The sequence below is a fragment of the Microdochium trichocladiopsis genome, assembly GCF_020744255.1.
Source record: "Microdochium trichocladiopsis strain MPI-CAGE-CH-0230 chromosome Unknown B0I36scaffold_9, whole genome shotgun sequence".
NCBI classification, from domain to species: domain Eukaryota; kingdom Fungi; phylum Ascomycota; class Sordariomycetes; order Xylariales; family Microdochiaceae; genus Microdochium; species Microdochium trichocladiopsis.
Genome location: NW_025763552.1, coordinates 1,650,137 through 1,674,818, shown reverse-complemented (window position 1 = coordinate 1,674,818; position 24,682 = coordinate 1,650,137). Strand labels below are relative to the sequence as shown.

At 55.7% G+C, this 24,682-nt stretch overlaps 6 protein-coding genes across 6 annotated transcripts; 2 read left to right on the top strand and 4 right to left on the bottom strand.

The window, feature by feature from the left end:
* Positions 1 to 139: 139 nt before the first annotated feature.
* On the bottom strand, positions 140 to 970 carry B0I36DRAFT_366801 (uncharacterized protein; the record flags this gene model as incomplete). The annotated part of the gene is made up of 2 exons (XM_046159358.1): positions 140 to 209; positions 462 to 970. 2 exons carry the CDS (start codon positions 968 to 970, stop codon positions 140 to 142), a joined length of 579 nt encoding a protein of 192 aa, XP_046008447.1.
* Positions 971 to 2,481: 1,511 nt separating this feature from the next.
* On the bottom strand, positions 2,482 to 4,543 carry B0I36DRAFT_332195 (major facilitator superfamily domain-containing protein). Its single transcript, XM_046155076.1, has 2 exons — positions 3,426 to 4,543; positions 2,482 to 3,298 (listed from the first exon to the last, which is right to left on the bottom strand). Exons 1-2 carry the CDS (start codon positions 4,293 to 4,295, stop codon positions 2,762 to 2,764), a joined length of 1,407 nt encoding a protein of 468 aa, XP_046008446.1. The 5' UTR covers positions 4,296 to 4,543; the 3' UTR covers positions 2,482 to 2,761.
* Positions 4,544 to 5,807: 1,264 nt separating this feature from the next.
* On the bottom strand, positions 5,808 to 10,014 carry B0I36DRAFT_416743 (beta transducin-like protein HET-E2C*40; the record flags this gene model as incomplete). Its single annotated transcript, XM_046162085.1, has 3 exons — positions 5,808 to 6,905; positions 6,969 to 9,191; positions 9,253 to 10,014. 3 exons carry the CDS (start codon positions 10,012 to 10,014, stop codon positions 5,808 to 5,810), a joined length of 4,083 nt encoding a protein of 1,360 aa, XP_046008445.1.
* A 334-nt stretch (positions 10,015 to 10,348) lies between these two features.
* On the bottom strand, positions 10,349 to 13,077 carry B0I36DRAFT_332190 (uncharacterized protein). Its single transcript, XM_046155075.1, has one exon. It carries the CDS (start codon positions 12,970 to 12,972, stop codon positions 10,444 to 10,446), a length of 2,529 nt encoding a protein of 842 aa, XP_046008444.1. The 5' UTR covers positions 12,973 to 13,077; the 3' UTR covers positions 10,349 to 10,443.
* Positions 13,078 to 16,584: 3,507 nt separating this feature from the next.
* Positions 16,585 to 17,277, top strand: B0I36DRAFT_332186 (uncharacterized protein). The gene has a single exon (XM_046155074.1). The coding sequence runs from the start codon at positions 16,685 to 16,687 to the stop codon at positions 17,138 to 17,140; it is 456 nt and encodes a 151-aa protein (XP_046008443.1). The 5' UTR covers positions 16,585 to 16,684; the 3' UTR covers positions 17,141 to 17,277.
* Positions 17,278 to 18,379: 1,102 nt separating this feature from the next.
* B0I36DRAFT_366796 (uncharacterized protein) lies at positions 18,380 to 23,941 on the top strand (the record flags this gene model as incomplete). The annotated part of the gene is made up of 4 exons (XM_046159357.1): positions 18,380 to 18,480; positions 18,690 to 20,168; positions 20,681 to 21,106; positions 21,160 to 23,941. 4 exons carry the CDS (start codon positions 18,380 to 18,382, stop codon positions 23,939 to 23,941), a joined length of 4,788 nt encoding a protein of 1,595 aa, XP_046008442.1.
* Positions 23,942 to 24,682: the final 741 nt, after the last annotated feature.

The following is a 24,682-nucleotide window of genomic DNA, read 5'->3' as shown; positions in this document are numbered from 1 at the left end:
TGCAGCAGGTCGGGTCCGTTTCCAACCCTGCAATGTAACTCAAAGCCCTATTTACGCATCCCGATTACCCGTTCCTTTGAGGGAAGGCAGTCTTAACACTCGAATCGCCGTGATATGTCCTAGAGGTCGAGTGGCGAGTCTACTTGCGAAAAGCGGCGAGCTGTGCGTCAACATCCGCTGCGTCGCGGCGGGCAACAATCATATCGAGACTAGATCATCAGACAGGGGTTAGTGACGATGCTAGGAGGGAGTTTTAGCTCGGGGCCAGGTATGGCAAGGGTTCGGATCCTCGTGGCTCGATGGTCTGGCATCGAAGATCCTAGGGCGAGTATTTTCTGGACGGTTACTCATGCCATCAGGATGGCACATTGGGTTTCGCTTACTGCACCACGCACAAGTCAGCATAACTCCAAGTTCTCTCTGGGATACTTTGCATTATTGGACTTACCATCGCATTATACTCCCTCTCGGCAAGTCCCTCAATGTTGGCGCGAGCGCCGCCGGGCAAGATGATGTGGTCCGGCGAGCGGCACTCCTTGGTACCCTTGACGCTGCCACCAACAACACCTCGCCTAGCCATGCGGCTGGCGCTAGCACGGCTCCCGCAGCCGGTGCTGTTGTTCGGAAGGTAGTAAGCGCTCGTCGCTGGGGCTGACGGCTTGCTGAGGCAGAAGTAGTTGAGGGCGCCGCTGGCCTGCTCGCCGACAGAGGTGCCTGCGAGGCAGTCTTCGCCCGAGAACGCCTTGCCAATCACGTTGGGAGAGTCGCTGCCCAGGACGAACGAGACAGACTTGCCCTCCCAACCCGGACCAATGCTGCAGCAGTCGCCCGGGTTGACCGAGCACCCGATGTAGAAGCCGTCGCCGCAGCTGTCCGAGTCCATGGCGAAGCCGATGTTGGCCTCGTACCGCTGGGCGGTAGCGCTGGAGATAATGAGCCCAGACAGGGCGATGATCTGAGAGGAACGCATTTTGAAAGGTGGTTTGGGCAAAAGGGCGAGATAGTCGGGACTGGCTGATGGAGGGTAGAAGCTCAAGAAAACACAGGACTTTTGCAACATTTATATTCTTTGTTCGCTAGTTGAGGTCATGATGTTGGAGGAGAACCGATTCTCGTGCAACGAAAGTGCGCATCCAAGCAAGGGTCCCTTGCTCAAGCATATACGAAAGTGCAGCTTTTCCACAGGATCTATCCGCCCGTGCCCCACGATCAAGGATGCATATCCACAAACATGACTTTCCAAAGTGATTACCTCAGGGAATAGAAGAACTTCTGCCCAGGCTTTTTGATGCAGTTCGGCCTCCCTGCAAGGAGACAACAGAGGCAGCGGCTGAATTCCACAAAAGACAATGAAGTCAGCTATGCCGATGATGGCTAGCGCTGGGCCTTGCTCGAGCATCTTCTGTGACTGCTCATGATCACAGGCATGAAGGAGTATTCGCGAGAAGCGAACGAGCCTCAGTTTTCGTTGTCAAAACTGGCATTGGATGGGATTCCGTGGCAGCAATGTCAACAAAGCTAGACTTATCTGTGTGGGTTTTCGACCGGGGTCAGGTCTTGATGCCTGACATCGCCCCCCTGTCAAGAAGTTGCACAAGCCAGCTCACAGCCACCGCCGCCGCCAAAAGTCCCATGGGGGCAGAACGTACCACTCGTCAAATAAAGGTTGCCCCGCATCATGAGGATATACCTGTACCCGGATTGAGGCCCCTGAGGCGGGCAAGCAATGTGGTAGCCTGAAATGTTGGTTGGCCCAAACAAGGCCAAAGGAACAACAAGCAGGAACTATCAGAGACCTTCCGGAAACGTACCCTGCGCCACCCCGCCAGCCTCGACCGGAGAGTGCCTATGGTCGGGTGACCATCAGATGACTAACGGCACGTCTCACTATCAGTTCAGCTGGACCTGGTCCTCGACGAGTTGAACATGCATCTGATTGGAGCATTCACTGATATTGTCGCTAATATTAAGGCTGGCGCAAGGCTTTTTGAGGCACCCTCGTCCAATTCTGCAGGTTGCCTTCAAAATCTACAGTGTGCCTCAATATCCAAAGCCATATGTTGGCCGATGCCTCGGAACATTACCATAACCCGAAGGAATCTGGCTATGTCGATATAAGCTTGACACCTGTCTGTCGAAAACCCTATGTCTTAGTGGCTGAGATGCAGCGCAAGTCTCATGTTGTGCTGCAGAAGTTGGCGCCTACTGAAGCTCATATGCGCAGGCGAGCCGGTGCAGGTGAAGGATGCATGAGAGATGAATCAATTGTACCACACGTTTCTTGCTATCTAGACAATCGCAACGTTCAGCTTCCCCTGGCTCAGAACTGTGCCTTGCCGCAGTCCATTGACAGGCAGGGCCTTGAACCTATGCATGTGTTGTGAGAAAGGCGCAGAATGTGGCTGTGTATAAGACAACGGCGGTAGAAAGAACACGGGTTGTTACGCCCTTATCGCAAAGTCCCGCAACAGTAGAGTCTATCACTCATGTATTGGACAGAGATTCCCCCAAACGCTCTTGTTTGTGTGTTTCGCATCCGACCGTCCTCCAATATCGCGCCATTGGCATTGGGCGGATTCACATGCTCCAACGACAGGTGTGGCCTTCAGTGCCTGCTCCTTTCGCGGTTCAGACCTGCAAAGGCGTACTGCATCCCTCATATCCTATTTACAAAGTGAGGTTGATTCAGGTCTGACGTAATCTGTGCTACATATGGCACTGCCTGCATTTCTAAGTCGCAACCCTCTATTCCCACGGTGCCTCATGACGAAGTCTCAATCGCGTCCTCCTTCTCAGCCCTGCCCTTCACCCTCGGCGCTAGGAACAACATGCCAGCGCTCGCAAACAACAAGGACCCCAGGACCACCTGCGCCCAGATATACCGGCCCCCAGAGCTCCCAATGATCGCCCCTATGATCGGCGGCCCAGCCAGACTAGCCACGCCGCAGACTGCAAAGACCATGCCCATCCACGTGCCCATCTTGCTGAGGTCGCCGCTCTCCTCGCTGATCAGGGTGCTCGTGGCCCCTGGAAAGATGCCCTGGCAGCCGCCGTTTACGACGCCCAGTACCACCGCGAAGCCGTACATGTCCGCGCGCGTCTGGACGCCGATCCAGCCGTACGCGAGCGCGCTGAAGCCCAGCGCGCAGCACACGTACGTGTTGGGGGCGCCCAGCACCCGGTCCGCGACGATACCCACGACGGGCCGGGCGAATGCTGCCGCCCCGTTGGCGATGAGGACAAAGTTGATGGCTTCGAGCGAGGCGATGCCGATTGTCTCGCGGGCAAAGGAGTTGATCTGAGAAGTGCGTGTTATTTTTTCAGGCCTGGTCCAAGGGAGGAAAGGGAGAGAAATTGCAGGCAAGGCGACACACTGCCTCCTACAGACAGTGAAGCTTCGTTGGTGTTGGAGGGGGGCCACTTACGTAGAACATGACCGGAATCAGAGAAAAGTGCATCAGGAAGACGGCCGCACAGTAGGCGCTGAACCGCTGGTTCTTGAACGCCGTCCAGTCCACCATCGGGCGGGGTGTCTTGAACAGGTTGCGCTGCCGCAGCACCGCGAGGCCGCACAGGTTCATCGCCAGGCTGACGAAGCCGCACACCCTCACGCTCCAGCCAAACCCGACCCGGGGCGTCAGATACTGCACAATCGCGGGGAACAGGACTCCTCCCAAGCTGGTGCCCACGGACCCGAGCGCCATGGCAATGTTCCTGTTGCGCTGGAAGTAGGTGCCCACGTTGGCTGCCGCGGGGAGGAACAGGATCCCGCTGCCGATCCCGTTCAGCACGCCCTGGCACAGCAGGAAGTGCCAGTACTCGGTGCAAATGCTGGTCAGCATCATGCCCGTCACCGTCAATATGCCGCCGACCCCGTAGCATACGCGCACGTAGCCCATGTCTCCCAGTCGGCCAGCCGCCATGCTGATCGTCCAGGCGAGGAAGATCTGGATCGAGCCGATCCAGGATATCTGCGAGGCAGACAACATGGGCAGCGCGGTCTCGCGGTAGTACAGCTGGAATACCGAGAAGCCCACTCCATAACCCCATGTTATGGCGCCGCCAAGGTGTACGGCGAGAACTTGGGACCAGGCGGTGAGTCCCCCGTCGGGCGGCGGGCCGGTGTCGTATTGCTGGTGGTCCGGTTCGGCAGCGGTGGCTGGTGAGCTTGAGGTCGTAGCGGCTTCGCGGAGGCCCTTTTCATGGCTGCGCAAAGTTCTTGTGTTCTTGGGAGTGAGCTCAACGCCGTGTGTTTGATCCAGGCCGGCCTCGGTCACGGCCGCGATGGTCGACATGGCTGACGTTGGTCCCGGAACTCATGTGGTGAAGTTCTTGCGCAGCTGACTGCGATTAGTGTATAGTGAGAACCTGGATTCGCCGCTCGCTACTCTTATCGGATTGGACAGCTGCTGTGCTGAAGCTGCTGCTTGACAAACACTGACGACGGCATAGGAGTGTCGGGATGTGTCAGGCTTGCCAATGATCTTAGGGTCTTGGGTCTTATCTGTGCAAGTCAGTGGCCTATACGTGAAAGGGGCCCGGCCACCACACAAAAAGAGCGGTGCCTTGTACTTGTAAGGGCGTGCCGCCAGGGTCCCGCAAGTAGCCGTCGCGAACCAACCATGACCAGTCGTCGGACTGCTCCGACTCCGGACCCCGGACGGGACGCCCCCCGCACGATAAAGGGAGAACAGTGGAGACATCAACCGGGAATAACGGCGAAACAATGCCTCCCTGCGTGCCGAAAGCCGGAGACAAGGGCATACACGAGCCGAACGCAAACACTTGCTTCTGCAAAGGTTCCGAAGAGTTCCAACCGGTGCGAAGGACGTCTTCTAAACTGAGACACCGTTGAACAAGTAATATTTTACATTTCCTGCAGAAGGACAGCTCTAGCCTGAACAAACCAGGAAAGCCATGAAGTTCAGACGCGATGTGTCTGGGCCTCTGTCCAAAAGCGTTTGTATCAATCGGCATTCCAATGCACAATAGGCTGGGAAACGCTGTCATTATTAAATCGTGCGCAGCCCGGCATGGCGCTGGAAATCAACTACGCTTGAGTCCAGCATTCGATAACTACGAGATGTGGGCCCGCGTGGCATCGACGGCAAGGGAATGAATGGCATTGACTCTGAGCAGGAAGACACAAGGTTCATGGTACTGAAGCATAATCCGACATCCTCAATGAAGCTTAACTCTCCTCCCTGGCCACCTTCGACAAGATGAGCCCTGTCTCTTCTTCCCTATCGTAAGCGCAGCCTTCGCATGTGGATCCAAGCATTCTAGAAAGTCAGACAGTAGCTAGGAAGACGGCGCGCAGAACATGATGACTTCTTCAACCAACCCGGTGGCAGCAGCCTCTTTCGTAATCGTGGTCCCGTATCAACTGAAACTCCTAAGCGCGGTCACGTTCCTCGCCATTTCCTGCGTTTGAGTGTCAGCTCGGTTGACCGATATCATTCTTGCTGAGGATTTCGAAATGCTTACTCAAAGGTGAAGACCATCATCTCGCACAGGTCATAAGAGAAACGAACAGAGTTGCTGCATCTCTTATTGTATTCAAGCTTGCAGAAACTACGCAAGATCGGAGCCCTTGTGAATCGCTGGTTCTGCTTCGCGAGCTGAGCCTGATATTAAGAGGCACACATACCTAGAGCTCTTGCTCACTCCCAATCGTTGTCGGCGCGCCTGATCGGCGCTTGCAGAGGAATCCAGGCTCGGAGACATGATGGTATGTGGCAATCGCTCAAATTGGCATAAACAGAGGCGGGCGGTATGAGCGCCTCCATTATCCGGTAATGCGAAAGCTACTCACCAAATATGGCACTGGAGAAATGAAGAAGACAAATACGGCCGGATCGGGTTCCTACAGCTACATCGGTTGCTGCTTCAGAGTGGAACGTAGCAAATCTGAGAGGCAGGAGGTGTTTGGGCAAGCGAATCAGGACTTCTGATTCCGTGCTGAGCCAGCGCCCATGATGAAGAATATCTCTGTGTCTCGGAGGGGGCGATGGGCCGAGGTACAGATGCCAGTCTCCCAGCAAATTGGCAGCAGCCGGAGTCTTGTCTTGCCGAGCACCAATACGTTGTTTGCCCAGGGCCTGCTCGAATAGATTCATACCGCCCTGGACCGCACGCATATCGAGGCAGCTTGCAGACGCCACATTCCAGAGCTTGCAGATGCCGTGATTATTTGCTGATATAATGTGCTGCCCATCGATCGAGAAAACAGCAGCTGTGCTGTCAGCATTCCAGCTCGATTCGCAGGCACCTGATGCTCGATTCCAGATTCTAACAGCACTCTGTGAGCACGTGACGACATGTTGGCCATTCGGAGAAAATGCAGCGGAGAAAGTCTGATTAGTGTGGCCTGCCAGGGTCGCCAGGCAGGTGCCTGAGGCGGTACCCCAAAGCTTGGCTGTGCCATCTATGGACGTCGAAACGACGTGTTGCCCATCTGCTGAGAAAGCGATTGACCTAATCATATCTTTATGGCCGGCTGGCGCTGAACAGTTTGAATGTGCAGAAGCGTCCCATATGTGAATCGTGTAGGGATGGCCCGAGATGATGCGCCGATTGTCGGGAGAGAAGGCACAGGAACGGACCAGGATGGGGCCAGCATTGAGTGTCGACTGGCACTCACCCGTTGTGGCGTTCCAGATCTTGATTATGCCATCTCTGGTCCCTGAGACGATGCGTCGATTATCGGCCGAGAAAGCAGCGCATAACACGTGGCTGTCATGCCCATGCAAGTGCACTATGCGCGTCCCTTCGCTCGCATCCCGAACATCTAGCCACCCAGGCGACTCCTCTGACGTCAAGGATGGTTTTGATGCCAGAATGACTTGTTGGGCATCTGTGGAAAAGCACAGGACTTTCATGGAACCCCCGGTTGGAACCAGTCTCTCGTACGTCCCACCAGCCAACATAGAGACCATGTCAACATCTGGCGCTGCTGAGAATTTGACCGTGCTCAGGCATGTTGTTGTGGTGATATCCCACTTCCTGACTGTCCCTTCATCATCTCCCACCCGTATACAATGCCCGTCAGCACTGAAAGATGCTGCCGTGGTGTCGTGGGACTGGCATGGGAGTGTTGCCACGCAAGTTCCTCTACTCGCATCCCATATTTCAACATGTCTTTCTCCGCTGGCAGCCCCCGCAACGGCAATATGACTGCTGTCCGCAGAGAACGACACGAGGTGGGCATACTCCAGTTGGCTCTGAAGTTTCCTCTCGCAGGCGCCTGAGGATGCCTTCAGAAGCGAGACGGAACAGTAACCTGCCGAGGCAACGCGACCCCCGTCCGAGGAGAAAGATGCGGTAGAAACTCCCTCGATGGTCATCTCCAACACCCCGGTCGTTGCATTCCAGATATTGACTTCATGCTTTTTTGAGACAGAAAGCAGGCGCCGCCCATCAGGAGAGAAGGAAGCCGACACGAGGTCATCCTGGCTCTCGAGAGTCATTTCACGTGTGCTCCAATGATCCTCGACACCTACTCGACATTCGACCCACGACGGGCGTTCATGGTGGAAGAGTCGGCGCAAGAGGCTCTTAGCTGGGCTGAAAATCAGAACCGAGACGTATGTCTGGAGGGGCCATTGCTGTATCGTCACCCTGAAGTGCTGCAACAGACGGTAGGCTTCGCGAGCAATCTCCATCAGTTGAGTTGAAGACTGATGCTCTGCAAGCTCTTGAAGCGCCGACATTCCTTTGAACAACATCCCGAGCAGACTCAGTGCCTCGAACCAGTAGAGACACTTGGTCCGCAAGAACCGATCTGCTGATTGGTATCGTTGTTGGGTTGCCTCGCTGTTCTTATCTGCCTCCCGATTTGACTCGATGAAGTGTCTGATCCAGTTGATACAAGAATATTCGACTCCGAGTAGGGGGTTGTTGCTAGGGACGAGAAAAGAGTCGACGTGAGCCCCTGGTTTGCCCAAATCATACATGTCTCGCCTCAAAACATCGCACATCGCAGCTACAGAAGTCGCAAACATTTGTCCGTGCACTGCATATTTGGTATCCGGGAATAACACGGCTTCCTTCTTGTTGACGAGGAAGTCTTTGGCTGACTGATGGACAAAGTAGACCGTGTTGTCTCGAATTGTGAGGAACGACCTACACGCTGCGACAACGTCTCGGAGCAACTCTGAGTCGTCCAACATCTTCCGACACTCGTCAATTAGCGCGGCGAACTCCTCAAGAACCAGTGGGACATATGCTGTGGCGGCGACAGCAAGCACCTTTGTGCAAAGTGCGCTATCTTCGGAGGCCTGAAGAAGCCGCATCATCTGCTCGTACAGCTCGTCGAGGCTTGCTGGAGAAGATTGTGCCTTTTCTAATGCCTTATGTCGAGGTGCTTTTTCCAGCTCCTGGCAAATTAAGGCAACCCACAGAAAAGTGCCGTCCGCGTTTGACGACAGGTACTCGTACAGCTGGTCAGCCACCTTCTTATTGTAGCGTTTGCGCTCGGTAAGTTGAGAGACCTTGTAGCTGATGTAGCTCCTGACCGCCGCCGCAACCAAGCTGGTATTGACCTCGAGAGAGAGCCTGTGCGCGACAGACCCAAGACGCTCCTCGATTTCTGTCCAGTTTCTGCTCGAGACCAGCCACTTCACATGGTAGCCTGGCTTTGAGGTCTCCACGATGAGATTCAGGAGCCCGGGAAGCCCATTGAGGCACTCGTCTAGGGCATCAACTACGAGAAACACCTCCGCCAGCCTCGGAGCCCGTAGCATGTCGAGTAGGACCTTGTATAGGGCGTGCCAGGCGTTGGCATCCTCAAAAAGTGCCCGGCCGTGGATCTCGTATTTCTTCTCAATATGAGATAGCAAGGCGCCATCTTGCTCCAATAACATCATTATCAGGCTTCTTACTGCCGCTATGGCAGAGTCGATGCGTTCATCGGTAGCCTGGAAATAGAAATAAGCAAGGAGTTGCTTATTTTCTATCTTCGCCTCTATTTCGTCGATGATGCCACAGAGAAGCATCGTCTTGCCCTTGCCCGGGTCTCCCTTAACCCAGAGCAGTCGCTCGCTCTTGTTGTCCAGCCATTTACGGAAGTCTGGATTGTCAAGCACCCAGGTGTACGAGTCTGCCAGAAGACCACCTTTGATGTCTTCAATACGTGTCTTGTCGTCCCGAGGGTTGGTCACGCAGAGGTCGGCAATGCAGCGTCTTCGGGTCTCGCTGATTCCGTTTTTGCCTGTTTCCGCGTCTTCATCAGTCCTGTCACTCCCGCGCTACCCCTGGCAATGGAGGTTGCTTACCGATTCTTTTATGGAGTCGAAAGAATGCCTCTGCTTCACCCTCGCCGTAGAGCACGGGGAGATGGATGCCGAAGATGCCAAACATGCAATATGCACGATCCTCGGGGAGTTTTGTGCTTCGTTTCTCCAACCATGAAAGCCTTTCCTCAATACCGAATTCTGCTAATGGCTTGCCTCGAAGGGCGTCCACTGAGACACCCGTGATCTCATGCAATAGGTTCTCAAGTGACCTCTTGTCGCCAAGTCGTATCCCTTCCTTGGAGAAGAACTCGACCGAGGAAGGTGCGATCAGCTCTTGAAGTGTCCATCCGCGCGTCATCCAGCGGCTTCTCCTGAACTCAGTCTTCCAAGAAGCGCTGTGGAGATGCTCTTCATCCTTGCAGGACACGTCCGTCAGATACACGTAGCATTTGCTAGCATCTCGGTACCATCGAAACATGGATCTGATTGCTGTGCTCAGCTCCGTGCTGTTAGTCTTATTTATGCAGGACGTGTCGATCCAAAAATGTTCCAAGCCATCAGCTGCAGCTTGGTCCCCACAGAATGTCAGTTTCTTGAACCCATCCTTGTCTTGTCCTCTCCGGTTCTCAATGTCGTGGAATGTGACCTCCTGGTCATCTGGTCCCCATGTGTGCGAAAGGATTGCATGAGGTGGAATCTCGCTGGACAGATCTCGTGTGAACTCCAGACTTCCGTCCGGGTTGCGCTTGAGGAGTCGCATGGCGTTGTTTGTCGGCATGCAGAGAAAGATGCAGACGACAACAAAGTGGATTCTTGACTTATGGAGACGGTGTAAGATAAGAGAGGGGTTGAAAGTCTTGGCACCGCAGAGCCTTGCGGTCGACTTTGCTTCTCCTTTGTGGCGAGGTGCATGGGAACACAGGTGTGGGTGACAAGCTGAAATCGGTGGCGCACATGACCATGGGATGTTGTCTGGGCATGCTCACACAACGCCCAAGCCCTCTGAGACATGCTGCCATTCCAGCCCGGCCGGTGTGCAGGTGGGATGCGCTGCTTCCCCCTCTGAGGCTGCAACACGGCGTGTCCATAGGGTTCTGGACGTTGGTGGTGACTGAGGACGGCAGACCTGGATCTCCTTCTTTTTCTTGCAAGACTATGAAACTCTATGTAGAAGTATTGACGAAGACGTGGACCATGTGGCTTTTCCCTAGTAGATCAACCGCCAGAATGTCCTCCACGAACCCGAGTCCGAGCTTCTCGGTGGCGTGAGGAGCAGCCGACTCTCGAGCAATTGTGCTATTGCTTTAAACCCTCCTATCTCAGCGTGCTCTTGTGCGGTCAGCCCGTCCTGACACCTCGTGCGAAGATTGGCCCGTTGATCAAGGAGAAACTCCACGAGCGCCTTGTGACCGTTCCTCGAGGCGGCTATCAGCGCGGTCCAGCCCCATTCGCCCTGCTGGTCAATGTTGGCCCCGGATTCCAGCAGCAACTGTACAACCCGCTGGTGGCCATTCATAGCTGCCCGGACGAGCGGGCTGCGCATAGATGCGTCCGTGACCCTGGCACCCCGCCCGATGAGCATCCGTGTAGCGTTCTCCAGCCCGCATTCCGCCGTCTGGAACAGCCAAGTGTCTATATTGACGCGAACCCCCATGGGCATCTTATTCCAGCCCTTAAACATTTTCATAAGCTCCAGCGCCGTCCGGTCCTTGCCTTGACCCAGCGCCTCCCAGATCGCTTCGCCAAAATACTCATCCGCGGTGCTTACGCCGTGGTCGACGAGGAACCGTATCACCTCGGTCTGGCCCTTTTGAGCCGCCCTTTGCAAGGGCGTGTCCCCATCTGCGTCCCGCTCTGAGAGTGATGCGCCATTCCGCATCAGAACTGAGACCAGCTTGACTCGGCCTTCCTGAGCAGCCCAAGAGACTGGCGTGCGCGACTGATACCGTCGCATATCTGCAGATTGCGTGATGCCGTCCATGAGATCTTCGTTTTGGAAGATTGTTGATTGCAAGTTGAGAAGAGCAGCGAACGCATCCTTGTGGCAATTGGCCATAGCTGCAAACAGGGGATATCTGGAGTCCTTTTGGGACCCATCGTCAATGTTGCCGTGCAGACGGATCAGGTTCGCCAGGCCCCTGTCAGCGAATATGTACAAGGGGCTCGTATTCGGGCCATATCCTCTTGTTCCGCTCTGCTGGCAAAAGTCCAGTGCTCGAGTGCCGAGCCGGTCGAAGAATCGGGAAAGAAAAGCCTCCTGGCTGGTGCACGTTGCGGCAATGTTGGCGTGATAAAGGATGTTCTGAGTTGCATATTCCAGGAGGATGAAGCTCTCAATAGCGGTGCCTTCGGTCCCAGTGCCGCTGACTGTTTGCGGGATGGGCTTGGACGGGTCGTTGATATTCTTTTCGCATTCAGCGGGGCCGACACTCTGGCCGCCTTGATGTAGCAAGGCCAGAATCCCATCATGAGACAAGTAAGTCTCACAGCACTTGCGTATCATTTCATGGCTCGGCCCTTCCCACTCGAACCCAAGATCTGGCCACAACTCCTGGAGACCCCTTTCCTTGACCAAAAAGTCGCGGACAGACTCATGAATGAAATTGACTGTGGGTTCCTGCTGTGTGGCGTAGATGACCTCGACAAGGCCCTTGGAGGAGCTGATCGCCAGGGCCATGTTGGACTCCTCGTCCTCGGCAGATGGCAGCTCATCGTCGACCTGGTCGTCGTTTAGGCCACTGGCCCACAGAGCATGACGAAGCTCGCCGGGAGTGAGCGGCCGGCATGCGCACAAAACCCACAAGATGCACTGCTGCAGTTGCTCAGGTCTCTCCTGATCGCGTAGGAGAATCTCCTTGAAGAGCTGGCTCAAGGTAGGAGGGATATCAGATAACCGCCGGCGAAGCGCGAGCCCGCCCCGGCTGGCTTCCTTGTTGAGGATCCCCACCACGAGTACCACCCACAAGAATACTCCAGAGGCCTTCTCGAGGATCTGGCCCTCGAGACCGGTCCGGGCTTGCTGAGAGACTTTGAGACGTTTCTGGACATACTGCGCGAGGTCTTCGGCGTGGCCGGGCTCATTCTCTAACGTGATGAGAATGGACTCGTCTACCTGTATATACGGGTACGGTCGGCTCGAGAACACAACACGAAACGGTATCTTTTTCTCTGTCGTTATGTCCGAGACGTCTTCAAAGAATTGAACCATGTCTCTGACATCATCCTCGTTGCACTCATCCAGGGCGTCAATAAAGCAAACGAGGCGCCTCTTGCCTGTGCTCAATATGGCCTCTCTCAGTAGTTTCTTGAGAAAATTCAAGTTTGGGAGGATATCCCCGCTCCCAGGCGGGAAGGCTTCCGAGTCGTCCAAGATCCACCGCAGCTCGGACCGCAGGACAAGGATCTGCCTGAGCAGGGATCGGTACATGCCCTCGATTGATTTCTCCAGCAACTCCCCACGAGCATGGAAGAAGAAGGACACGATTGTGGTGTTGTCGGTCGTGGATTGTTGCTCTCTGGCTTCGGCGAACAGGAATTTCATCATGGTCGATTTCCCGGTCCCGGCCTTGCCTCGGATCCACAACATTGCGCTCCTATCTGGAGGTTCTTCATCGACCTCGTCGTAAGCCCAGTTCACATACTTGGGATGCTCAAGGAACCAGCGACACGTCTTGCCCAGCTCCGACTGAATTGCGTCTTTGCGGGCGTTGATCTGGGGGAAGTCCAGCAGCTTCATCCGAGCCTCGCGCCTTTCGACGATGGCAGGGTCAATCTCACCAGCAACGTCGGCTGTGACTGGCTTCCTTGCAAGGGGAAGCGTGCTGGAGATCGTCACGGCCACGCCAGGGATCGTCTCGAGCAGCTCTCGCGCATAGCAAGCCGCCGTGGCTGCGGCGTAGCCCTGCCACTCCTTATTCTTGTGAGAGTCGGAGTAGTCACAGATGCCTCGAATCGGGAGGCACTCCAAGCTGTCCATAATGCCGGCTGACTCCATCTCAAAACACTTGACGTCGAGCTGTCGGGCAAGTGCGTCACGCTTCCTCGCGTCCTTGTTGACACTGTCGCCTGACGCGATGCCGCCGTGGTGTATGAGAAAATGCACCGAGTCCTTCGAGCGACGCTTCCGAGCCTGCAGTCTGCTCTTGTCGCAGTCGCCGCATGTCTTTGCACTGGAGACATGGTCATAGCTCGCTTGGAATAGGAGATCAGGCTGTTTCGGGCGAGGATACTGGCGAAGCCGTTCCCGCAAGAGCTCCTGGGCGCGCGGGGACCGCTGGGATGGCCCATGCTTGGATCTCAGATTGGTGACGGCTGCCAGAAGGAGTGATGACGGGAGCTTGGGGACAGCCGTGACCTCAAACCGCCCATCTGCCGTTGCTTTTCCTAGGTCGTACTCCATGACTCGAGTCCCGATGACGAGGTCTCCAAGGTAGAGGTCCGCTTCTCCAGGAGCTCCGCCGCCGATGCCAACCATGATTGTCGCTCTAATTTTTGGGAAGCTCCGCTTGAGATGTGTCGATACCGCGGCTGCATTCACCTTGCCGTAGACTGCGGGGAGAACTGCCATGACGACGTTGTGATTGGCGATGCGCCCAAGGACGTAGGCGTTGTCATCGCCATCTTTGGCAGCGAGCGAGGGATGCTCCGCATCGAGCATCAGTCGCGAGGTGGACAGTTCTAGATGGAGCGCGCAGATCCAGGCTATCGTGTAGTCCTCGTGTGACAGTGCCGAGCCACGCCCGGGGTTTGGGCCGGCGCCGGCATCGGCTGCGCGCGTGTCCATCAAGGCGTCAGAACGAGGCTGGACCCTTGACGCATCTTCATCGCCGCAGGCTGGTGACTTGCTCTCTGTACGCAGTCCGGCGTACCTGGTAGATCTTGAGAAAGGGTGGGCAAAGGCGCAGCTCAGCCGCTGGCTTCATGGAACGGTAGAGCCCCCGCACCAGTCAGGCAGCGTAAGGCTGTTGGAGGTAAAGTGGGCGATCAAATGGCTGGCAGCCAGGTCAGCTGATATGCGCAGGGGTGGCATAGCCTCCTGACGTGCAGCATAGCGTCATTGGGACCTGACAGATGATTGGGCCTGGAGACGTGAAGACGCCAAGTCTGAGATACCCACGTGAATGCAGCTTCTGAGCTGATCAGTAGTAATCTTTGCACTTGCTTCCTTGATGCATTCGCCAGCCTATACCGATCACCAGTAAACCGAAGCAGATTTCTTAACGAGCACCGCGTCTCTTCACAAAGTCCACATCACAGGTAGGCCAGGCACCAAGGCCGTCCACGGGGATAGCTACGACAGATTGAGGGAGGCCGCGCGTTCGACCAGTAGATTCCATCAAGCTTATGTCTACCGAGGTGATTATTTCGATTGTTATCACTGTCGTTTTGTGTGGTCGAAGGGCGGATGCTGACTAGGGGACCACGTCTTTCGAATGCTGGACCGGGAGACAGACGTTCTCGGCTGCATAATCAATCTAGGGATGTATGAGCACTGGATCACGGTATTCCTGACGTTGAAGGCTTGCTAATTGTACTCCAATTGCCGCCCCCCTCCTGTCCATGGTAATCGTGGTAACTCGCACAGTTTCGGGTTGTTCAGTCCGTCTCGCCGCAAACGGGAACGTTGACTACGGCTGTCACAACACCTCTTGGGCGCAGGGTGCAATTTCCTTGAGAAGTCCGGCATCCCTTCCCAGAGTCGCGTTTATCAACATGGCTATTGTGCTCAAGTCGACGAAAGCTGCGTGGACGCAAAGTGGTAGCAAGCACGGCGCACGTGCCCCGTAGAAATATGCCCGAGGTCAGGTTTCGTTATTGCCGAATTGCTGCCATCTTGAGATGAAGCAGCGCAATTGCCGGTTTCCCGTCCCCATTGAGCGTCAGGTAGTTCATCCAAGCCCCGAGATCATCTTGACCGCCAACGAATGTGGCATCTACTATGGTAGTGAAACTCCGGTGCTTGAACCCGCAGTGCGTTGTTATTCACCAGCGGTGCCCGTGCCCCATGACTAGCGCCCGCGCGGGCCGCTCCTTGGCGTCTACTGTCCAGGACACGAGAAAGCTTCTGCCCTAGGCTAGTCAACGGGCGCTCCGCAACGGTGGATCCTCAGGACAAAGTGCCGTGCCAATCTCCACCGCTTGGACATTGACAGCACTATTTTAGGGATTGCTTACTGCGGAGTTTAATGCGTCTGGCAAAATGAATGACTGCTCGGGCAGTGTGGATGTCGAGCAAGGCGGGAAGATTGAGATGAAGAGGCTGGCTCGGTCCGCGATGAGGCCAAATGAATGACGGTTGACCATGTCTAGCGCTCACTGAATAAAGTAAACGGCAGTGGGAGGGGTAGCAGCGCAATGAATCATTACAAAGGAGGCGCCATTGTGGAGCAGCACACGGATAGCGCGGGGTGGGTGCCGTAGGATCGTGAGCTGATGTTGCCACGGAAAGCATCAAGGGAAACAACACAACAGTCTCCCCACTGTCTGCAGTGTACCTCTAGAGCCAGATCTCGCGATCATGCGACCACACCAGCACGGCAGCTTCCGGACCTGACCACGACGTGTCCCGGCTGGGATCATAGGGTTCCCCGCAAATACTGCGTGCCGTGGCAGGGGTCAGGACGAGTGATACGAGATCCCATCGATCCTGCCGGCTATCTGGAAATATCTCACAGCAGGGGATAAAAGGGTCTCCGGGGGCCCAGCCACAGCCCGACAGCCGCAGATCCCTGCATGTCTCTGCTTACCAAAGCTCGTATCGATCCACCCCTTGCATTCCGTGCCTTCTGTGTGGTCGGCAGTGCCTGTAGAGTACGGGGCTCAGCGAACTCCGCTTTACGCAGGTAACGTTGTCGTCAGTCAGTCAGGCGCACTTTTCGATCCCGCTTTACTGCAATCCTGATCCCTTGCGCAGCAACAATGAGCGGATGCCATAGCGGCAACCGGCAGTCGGCAACCAAGAGTACTCGGCACTGCGCAAAAAGGAAGCGCATCGGCAGGGGGACACCGTACAGTCGAACCACTACCGATCCATGGCGGATGCTGATGGAACGTGCGCGCCGTGTTCCACAGCCCACTGCCGGTGCGAACCTGGACGACCATTGTGGGCCAAGCCCTGTCGTCATGGCCGGACTGGCCACTTTCCAATATGGACTACTGTACAGAGTGCATGGGAGGAATGGACACGTCCGTGCAGAACACGAGGAATCGCATTGATCGTGACCAGTGGACAGGATCATCGTGCAGGTCTCAGCCTGACCATACTTTGCGGAGCAATGGATGTTCTCGTCTGAAGTATAAAGAGCTGGTGTTTCCCCTTCCTCGGAGAAAGACTTTTAATATCATCATCCACAACTACAATCACAACATCACTCCGCCTACTCTTACGCTTAATCATCTCTACAAGACTTTAAAGTCTAATCTTAATAACACCCACTACCACCACCAAAATGCGCTTCTCTCCCGTCCTCCTTGCCGGCCTCGTGCCTTTCGTCGCCGCTGCCCCCACCGCCAGCGCCGGCTCTGTCTCCATGATGGCCGAGAACGTCCCCCAGTGGACCATTGAGAGCATGAAGCGCACCTGCGACGCCAAGGACACCTCCTGCGTCTGGTCCTTTGGCATCCAGAACAACCGCGTCGCCGGCGCCGCCGCCATCCCCTGCACCTTCACCGTCAAGGCCGGCGCCAAGCCCGCCAGCCAGACCGACGTCGCCGGCATCAAGTGCGCCTTCTTCACCGTCTCCGAGGGCTGGAGCGACCAGTTCGGCCTCGAGAACGCCTTCACCACCCTCAGCATCGCCAACTTTGACACCAGACTCATCGCCTTCCCCGCGTACACCGCCAAGGAGCTCGCCGACGGCAAGGTTGTCTCGCCCAACCGCTCTTACCAGCCCCAGAAGTTCTAAGCTGTTGGGGACTTGGATTTATGACGACATGATGAGAGAAAAAAGAACAACATTGGAATAAGGAGATATATACACGATTGTGAGGAGAGAAAATGAGCTGGAAGTTATCTGAAGAGACTCATAGCGGGGAAAGCCTAATCTTTCGACAACAATAATAGGGCAAATTCTATAAAGAATACTGAGTGACCCCATGTTGTGATCGACAAAGTCCACTTGTGCACATATGTCCAGCTTTTTGTGCCATGATGAATAGCAAGACATGAGTTGGTGGAAAGTTTTAGAAAGTTTGGTGTCAATTGTTTCTGGCCTTTGAAAGTTACCGAGGCTCAGGGTACTAGTTCTAGACCAAGCAATGTCAATCATCGAATGTGGTGCAGGCTCCACATAACATGATGGCAACTCAAAGACCGTTCCTGACAAGAGACTAAAACTCCGAGTGCAACATCCCTGATGGGTGTGCATACCCACCCCTGGCTGCTTTGAAGAACACTTGAAATTTGGAGTTGAACTCGCTTGGTAGAACGAGTGACCTCTGCTCACTACGTTCATAGAGGCGTCGGCAGTCGCCCCGTTCAGGTTTCACCAAAGCTTTAAGTACATATCCCTATTTTTTCGAAAGTGGACTTAGCGGTGCCCCATGCAGACAGGTGGTTTCTCAAACCCAAGCACGACATTCGTGGGACATTTACAATTCTAGGTTTTTGTTTGTTGGCTTTTTTTCCGTTCCCGTTTCTTCATTGCTGTGCCAGTACACGTTCATCAACTTTTGCATGGGTGTCTGTTATAATCGTGCCGTACGGCGTCCAGGCGGATGCTCCACATACTATCGCCTGCCGCATCTTCGTCTCCTTCTGCACTCAGCGGGAGAAAAGCGAGCTTGACGATGGATCATCCGCCATTTATACAACGAACTGCTGTCAGTCCTGGTGCAAGGTAGATGCTCCGGTTTGATGGATACTCGATGACATGAGTGCTGCCCCAGAAGGCAGCACCAATGGAGACGCAGCCCCAGCTCAGCGGGCGGTCCTGACCCCTGTTGTCAGATAAGACTCTGATTCGTGCAGGTCTTACGATCTTGCATACGACAGGGATTGTGGACGAACACCCATCACCTCAGACGCGTCCTGGGCACTCTCTCGCTTGTCTCGTGTCTCAATTCCAAATCCGAGGTGCAGTAGTCTGCCGTGAGTTCTTCCCACCGAAAACATTGGCTGTAGCGCCAGACGACACACGACCAGTATGCCCAACCCGATGGTCAAGCTGGACTTGTGGCGGCGGCAAGAGCCGCCCGAACCGGCAAAGAGCAAGCGCATGAGCATGCCCAAGACCAGAAGCGGCAAGTGGATATCACGATGATGGCCCTCCGAGTCCCCGGAAAGAGGCGGCGCTAACTACAGCGGTCTCCTTTAGGTTGCCGCGCATGCAAAGCGTCTCATCTCAAGTGTGACGAGTCACAGCCCGCGTGCGGCCGGTGCCGACGCCGTGGGACCACCTGTGACTTCACAGTGGGAGAACCAAGGAGAGAGAAGCAGCCTCCGCTTGTGCACAGCTCGTCTCGCCCGCTCGTTCCCTCGAGCGGCGGTCATCGGCTGGTCCGTGTCCTGGACCCCTCCATCACTTTCATCAAACCCTGGGAGGTCCCCTACTTTGACAACTTCCGCCTCAACGTTGTGCCCCAGCTTCGGTATGGCCGTGTCGAGTTCTGGCGCAGGACGGTCCTGCGGGAGAGCGTTCACGATGAGGGCATCCGCAATGCACTGCTAGCGCTAGGCGCCCTTGGCCGCGTGCATGAGCAGCGGAATCTGAGCAAGGACTCGGCTAATGGCACCACCGCTGTTCCCCTGTACAAAAGCCGCGTAGAAATCCTGACCAACGCGGGCAGCGGGCGGGTGGCCCTCAACCACTACTACCAGGCATTAGTGCATCACTCGAAGGCCATCAACGCCTTCCGGCGGCTGCTCGCCTCGCCCTTAAACAAGCACACTCCGCGGTCCATCCTCATTGCGACCGTTCTCCTGGTCGAGTTTGAAAGCTTGCAAGGCAACACCGAAGCCGCGGACCAGCTCACGGCTCGTAGCCTGTCACTGCTATATGGGAAGATCCTGCACGGAACTCTTGGCACCAACGAGACCGGCAGGAATGGTCACGAGACAAGCTCGCTCATTGCTGCCGCCCTCGATGATGAAGGTGTGGCCGAGGTCGAGACAAACCTGGTGCTCAAGACGTGCCTCAACGCAGCCTTCTCCGCGCTGTATCCCAAGTCGCAAGAGGTTCTGCTCACCCTATCGATCCGTTCCCTCCTCCAGTTGCCGATGCCTCCTGACCCAGACGCAAGCCAGGCAACGTTTTCGTTGCATTGGACTCGATGCCTCGCGCTTGTCTGCCTGTGGTACTTCCGAACCCACATATCAATGCTGGTGGCGCAGGAACAGGGCGATGGACACAGCACCTTTGATACTGGCCACTTCGCGACTGAGCATCGTCACGAACAGCTGGCGCTCAAACACGGCCTCGAGGCCTGGCAGGCGGCCATGCGGGAACGGCTCGCACAATACGATAGCGGTGCCACCACCCCCATAATGAAGACGGAGAGCGAGGAGTATGTCGCGGACTGCAACATAGCCATCGCCATCTACGGGAGCTACTACTCCGTGTGCACCGTCTTCGACGTCTCTGGCAAGTCGTGGGACGACTACGAGTCCGCGACCCACGAGCTGCTCGACCAGTGCGAGAGATGCATCAACATGACGGCAGGAATCAGGGGCTTCAGCAACAGCAGGTCGGCCTCCCAGGACGCGATGCGCGACCAGGGTGTCATCCACGAGGGCGCCATGCCCATCGTGACGCAGATCGCAAACGTGAGCCGGCATCCCGGCCTACGCCATCGCGCCATGGAGCTCTGGGGCCGCATGATCAACAGTGACACGCACTGGGACGTGGTGGGGACGTATCTCGGCTCCAAGGCGGTGGTTAATCTCGAGGAGCAGCACAGGGATCCTGAGAACGGTGACATCCCGCTCGAAAAGCAGTACAATTGGGTTGAAGGGTCGTGGAACGCGGATTACTCTGAGTTTCGAGCAGTCCTGACAGCCAAGGCACCTCGTTCTGAGGGGGGATCACATCAGCGAGTGGTTGTGATGCCGGCGAGACTGGGAGATCAGACGATATCAGCTGCCGCACTGGAGAGATAGCCAGTATCCTTGGTCTTTAAAGGCGACAAGAATTGAGTTATCTTCAGACCCCGTGTAGCACGTTTCTCAGCGCTTCCAACCTCTATGGCTGTGTCCTAGTTGTAGGATTTCCACCTGCAATATCATCATATTGGTTACCTTGGCAGTTTGCGAGTCAGGCTTGCAAGCTGGACTCGAGCTGACACCCTTATGCTTTAAAAGGCCCCCACGTTTACCCCTCAAGAGCTGCAAGGATGCACAGCCCCCTGCGTGTGGCTCTTGAATTTCTTTCACCGCATAATGCCGGATGTGTTTGCTCATCTTGACAATTGTGCCAGCAAGCAAGTCGCACACGTGAAAGCCCGTGCAGTTTTGCCGACGTCTCCATGGAAGCACTGGCCGCTCTTTCACTGGCCTGCAACGTCCTGCAGCTGGTTGGCACTGGGCTTAGGGCGACTGCTGCGCTCCAGCGCATTCGCGACGAGCACAAGCCCGATGCTAGCCTGAAGACCAATGCGACTGTCCTGCGGCAGCTTTCCTACGAGGTTGGGCAATCGGTCAAAGCACACAAGTCCGGCCCGGACCCAAGCGATGATAGACTCTTGAGCCGTGCTCGGGATATCATCTGCGTGTCGCAAGAGCTCGAGCAGATGCTCGAACGGTTCTCAAGTGGCAAGAAAAGCAGAGTTTGGAATACATTTAGATACGTGCTCAAGAAGGATGAGATTCAAGGACTCGAGAAGCGGCTCCAAGAGACCCAACAGGCCCTCCAGACAACTATCCTCGTCGAGATGCAGTAGGTCTTCCGAAAAGATGCAGGCGTGGGCGGGCACAACTGACAAGTCGCAGGCAGACGGTGAAGAAAGAATGGGCCGTCATCAGCACGGAGTTGCCCTGCTTGAAAGTCGAGCTCCAGGCACTGACCACAGGCCTTCACTCGGGTAACACGGATCCAGCGAGCCTTGTTTCGCTGATGGAGCGGTCCCTGCAACAAACGCTGATGGCCATTAGCGACAGCGCCGCCGCAGCCACGAAGGCAGCCACAGAGGTCCGTGACAAGCTGGATGAGCATGGCAAGGAAGCTACCCGCATGTATCATGACGAAAAAGAGAAGGCTGCGACACAACGACTCCTGGACAGCCTGTACTTTGCATCCATGAACGAGAGGCGCAACATGAGCTCCCTCGACTCTTTCCCGGGAACATTCGAATGGGTTTTCGACAGCAAGTGTCGCCGCCGGAAGAATCCTTGGCATGATGAGAATAAATGTGCGATGTGCGCTGCGACCGATACGCTGCGTTCATGGCTCGTGAGTGGAGAGCAGAGCGTATTTTGGATCAGTGGCCACGCGGGCACCGGCAAGAGCACGCTTGTGAATTACCTGATTCGCCAAATTGCGGACAATGGAGGCTCCCTGCCTGGGGGATCTGAGGATGCGCAACACCTCGTGCTATCTGCCTTCATCTGGAGCTCTGGCGACGAAATGCAGAAATCGGTGAAGGGTCTCCTGTGCACGCTGCTCCACCAAACCCTAAGTCATCTACACGATTTAGGACAGAGACCACCCAGCAGCAAACCCTCGTGGCCTAGCAAAAAGTCACACGCGGACTGGAACGAGACAGAGATCCGCTCAGCGCTTTCTGCTACATTACACGAGCTGAACGGCACTACATATGTGTTTGTGGATGGCCTGGACGAGATACAACCGGGTCGCGCAGACGACCTGCTGGGCCTGCTCAGCACGCTGCAGGAGCTTGGCAGGATCAAGATCTGCGTGTCGAGTCGCCCCGAGCCTATCTTTGAACGATCCCTGCAACGGTTTCCGCATCTGAGACTCCAAGATCTGACACACAATGACATTTTCAGCTACCTTGAGCGAAAGTTGGGCGACGACCTGCGCTCGCTGCCGGGCTCAGATGATATGAACCACAATCCCGACGCGGTCATTCAGCACCTGACCTATCATGCATCTGGGGTCTTCCTCTGGGTAGAACTGGTAGTCCGCAGCCTTAAAGAGGGCATCACGAATTACGACACCTGGGAGCAATTGTGGGCGAGGATCAAGGACATCCCAGAGGATCTCGAATCTCTGTACGGGTCGATGCTGCGACGCCGCGGAGCGAACAAGACACCGTATCACAACTCTTCAGCGACCTTTTTCGCGCTGATCCTTGCGCATGGCAACCTCGAGTTGAACTCGCTCGCCTTTATTGCGCTATACAGCGACAGGGCCCTGAGGCATGCTCATCAGGACATCAGGTTGCACCACAAAACGGCCGAAGCACTGTATCAAGGCGTGGATAGAGTTCGCGAGCAGATGCGCGCGCAGTGCGGAGGGCTGCTGGACCTCGGGAGAGGCGGCGTGGACCCCTGGAGCACTGCTCTTCTGGGGGTCTCATTCATCCACCGCACCGCACGTGATTTCATGCTGGACAAGGGTCGTGACCTGTGGCAACACGCGCAACTGGACTGGGCAGTCTGCATCGAAGCCAAGCATGCCCTGTACAGCTTGACGTATAACATACGGCCAGTCGAGCTGTGGGCCGAACCTGGTTTTCACGACATGGACATGGAGTTGCTCGGATGGTGCGCATGCTACGGAGTCGAGGAAACATGGGGCTATGATTGTCGAGACAAGATCCTCGACTTCCTGGCGCAGGAGATGGTCAGGAAATCGTACTGGGACCGCGACAGGCGCAACCCCGCCGTGCTCGCGACGTTTAGCAACGTGCAGCTTCCGGGGCACTGGATCGACAAGTGGGCGCCCACAGGCATGTCGCGTAACAAATTCCTGAACCAGCTGCTCCTCTGTGCCTCAGAGGTGGAGTACCAGAAACATCGGGTGCAGATCGGGTTGGAGCTGCTCAGATCTGGCGCCGATCCCCACTGGCGAGACAAGGACTCTGCCAGAGGTACCAACTGGCCCACGGCTTTTACCCTCATGATCACCAACTTTGCGACGCACACATATGACGCCAACGCGGACCTGGTTGCTGAGGTCTTGGAACAACATGGCCTCGGTCCTGCCGAAGAAATCACGGTGCTCTGGGGTATGGTGCCCAACGTCAAAAGCGAGTTCGGCGATTACCAACTTGTACTTGCTGGGCCGTTCAACAGGGGTAAAGGTCTGGCGCCAATACAGTGCTCGCCCAACAGGCCGCGAGCTGCTGGCGTCTCTTGGTGTCTGTTATCACGTATGACGACGGCAGTCTATCTGCACCTGGCAATGTACGGGCGTCTCCCTGACAAGCGCCTCTCAGCAGAGTTCGAGGCAAGACAGCCGCTCTTCCGCAAAAGTCTCGAGTCCGACGGGTCAGACGGAGATCGATCGACGCATATCCTTGGCTGTGTTGAGTTCTCCGGCAGCCGCGAGACTAAGGTGGGATTGATTGATCATGGCGTCAAACTAGACGTCCGGCTTGCACTCGGACAAGCTTTCCCTTGTAGAGCATCGGTGAGGCAAGATCTTGCAGAACTCTGGAAAAGGATAGATCCTCTGGCTGCCGCAGCTCGCAAAATGCCAGGCAAGATGAATAGATGTGACACCATGGACTGGCTTGCCGCGTGTGGCTTCCCGGAGGACACGCGGGACGAATGGTGGGAGAACCAATGGAGATTGTTGAATGTCTGAAGGTGCAACACCGTGCGGATTCCAAAGGACAAGATCACTAGGTCACAGGAGCGCTCCATGTTTCCCAAGCTTGTGGGGCCGGATCCAGACTGTGGACAAGCCGAGATCAGCTGATGAAGCTGGCAGACCCATTTCGGGATTCGTAAGTACTGGGCACCCACAGCCAAACCCGCTAGCGTGGTTTCGCAAGTGACGAAACAATGCTCGCAGAGCTGCAGAATGAGGGTACACCAGTGCTGTACTTGTATACTTGCCCACGTACAAAGCGAACAATAATGAATGGTGTAGGCTTGGCGTGTACTAGCGCCAAGCAACGTATGGAAGGTCAGTCGAGATATTTACTCGGAAACTGGTGCCAGGCTTGGATTTTGACTCCGTGCCTTCGAGTCAGACGAGAAGTCTGGCGTCAGCCCACAACGGCACGCCCCGGAACAAATATCCGAACGGCGAGATCCTTGCTTGGGCATGTACATGTACTCGCAAGTCCCCACGCATAAACGTGATCGCTAGCGATGCTATGGAGAGTCCGGCAAGTGCTGTCACTCCCAGGAACCAGAGCACGCAGCCCGACTGCCTGTGAAATCCTATCTTCATTGCCCGACGCCACGGGCGCTGTTTGCAGGAAGGCGGCCCGTTGCCGAGTCGGGATATTTTCTTTTTAGGTTTAAGCACGCGGCACTTGGGCTCTGAGCTTTGGCACGCCACCACGCGGTGAATCGTAGAGCAAGCTTGGTTCAATGC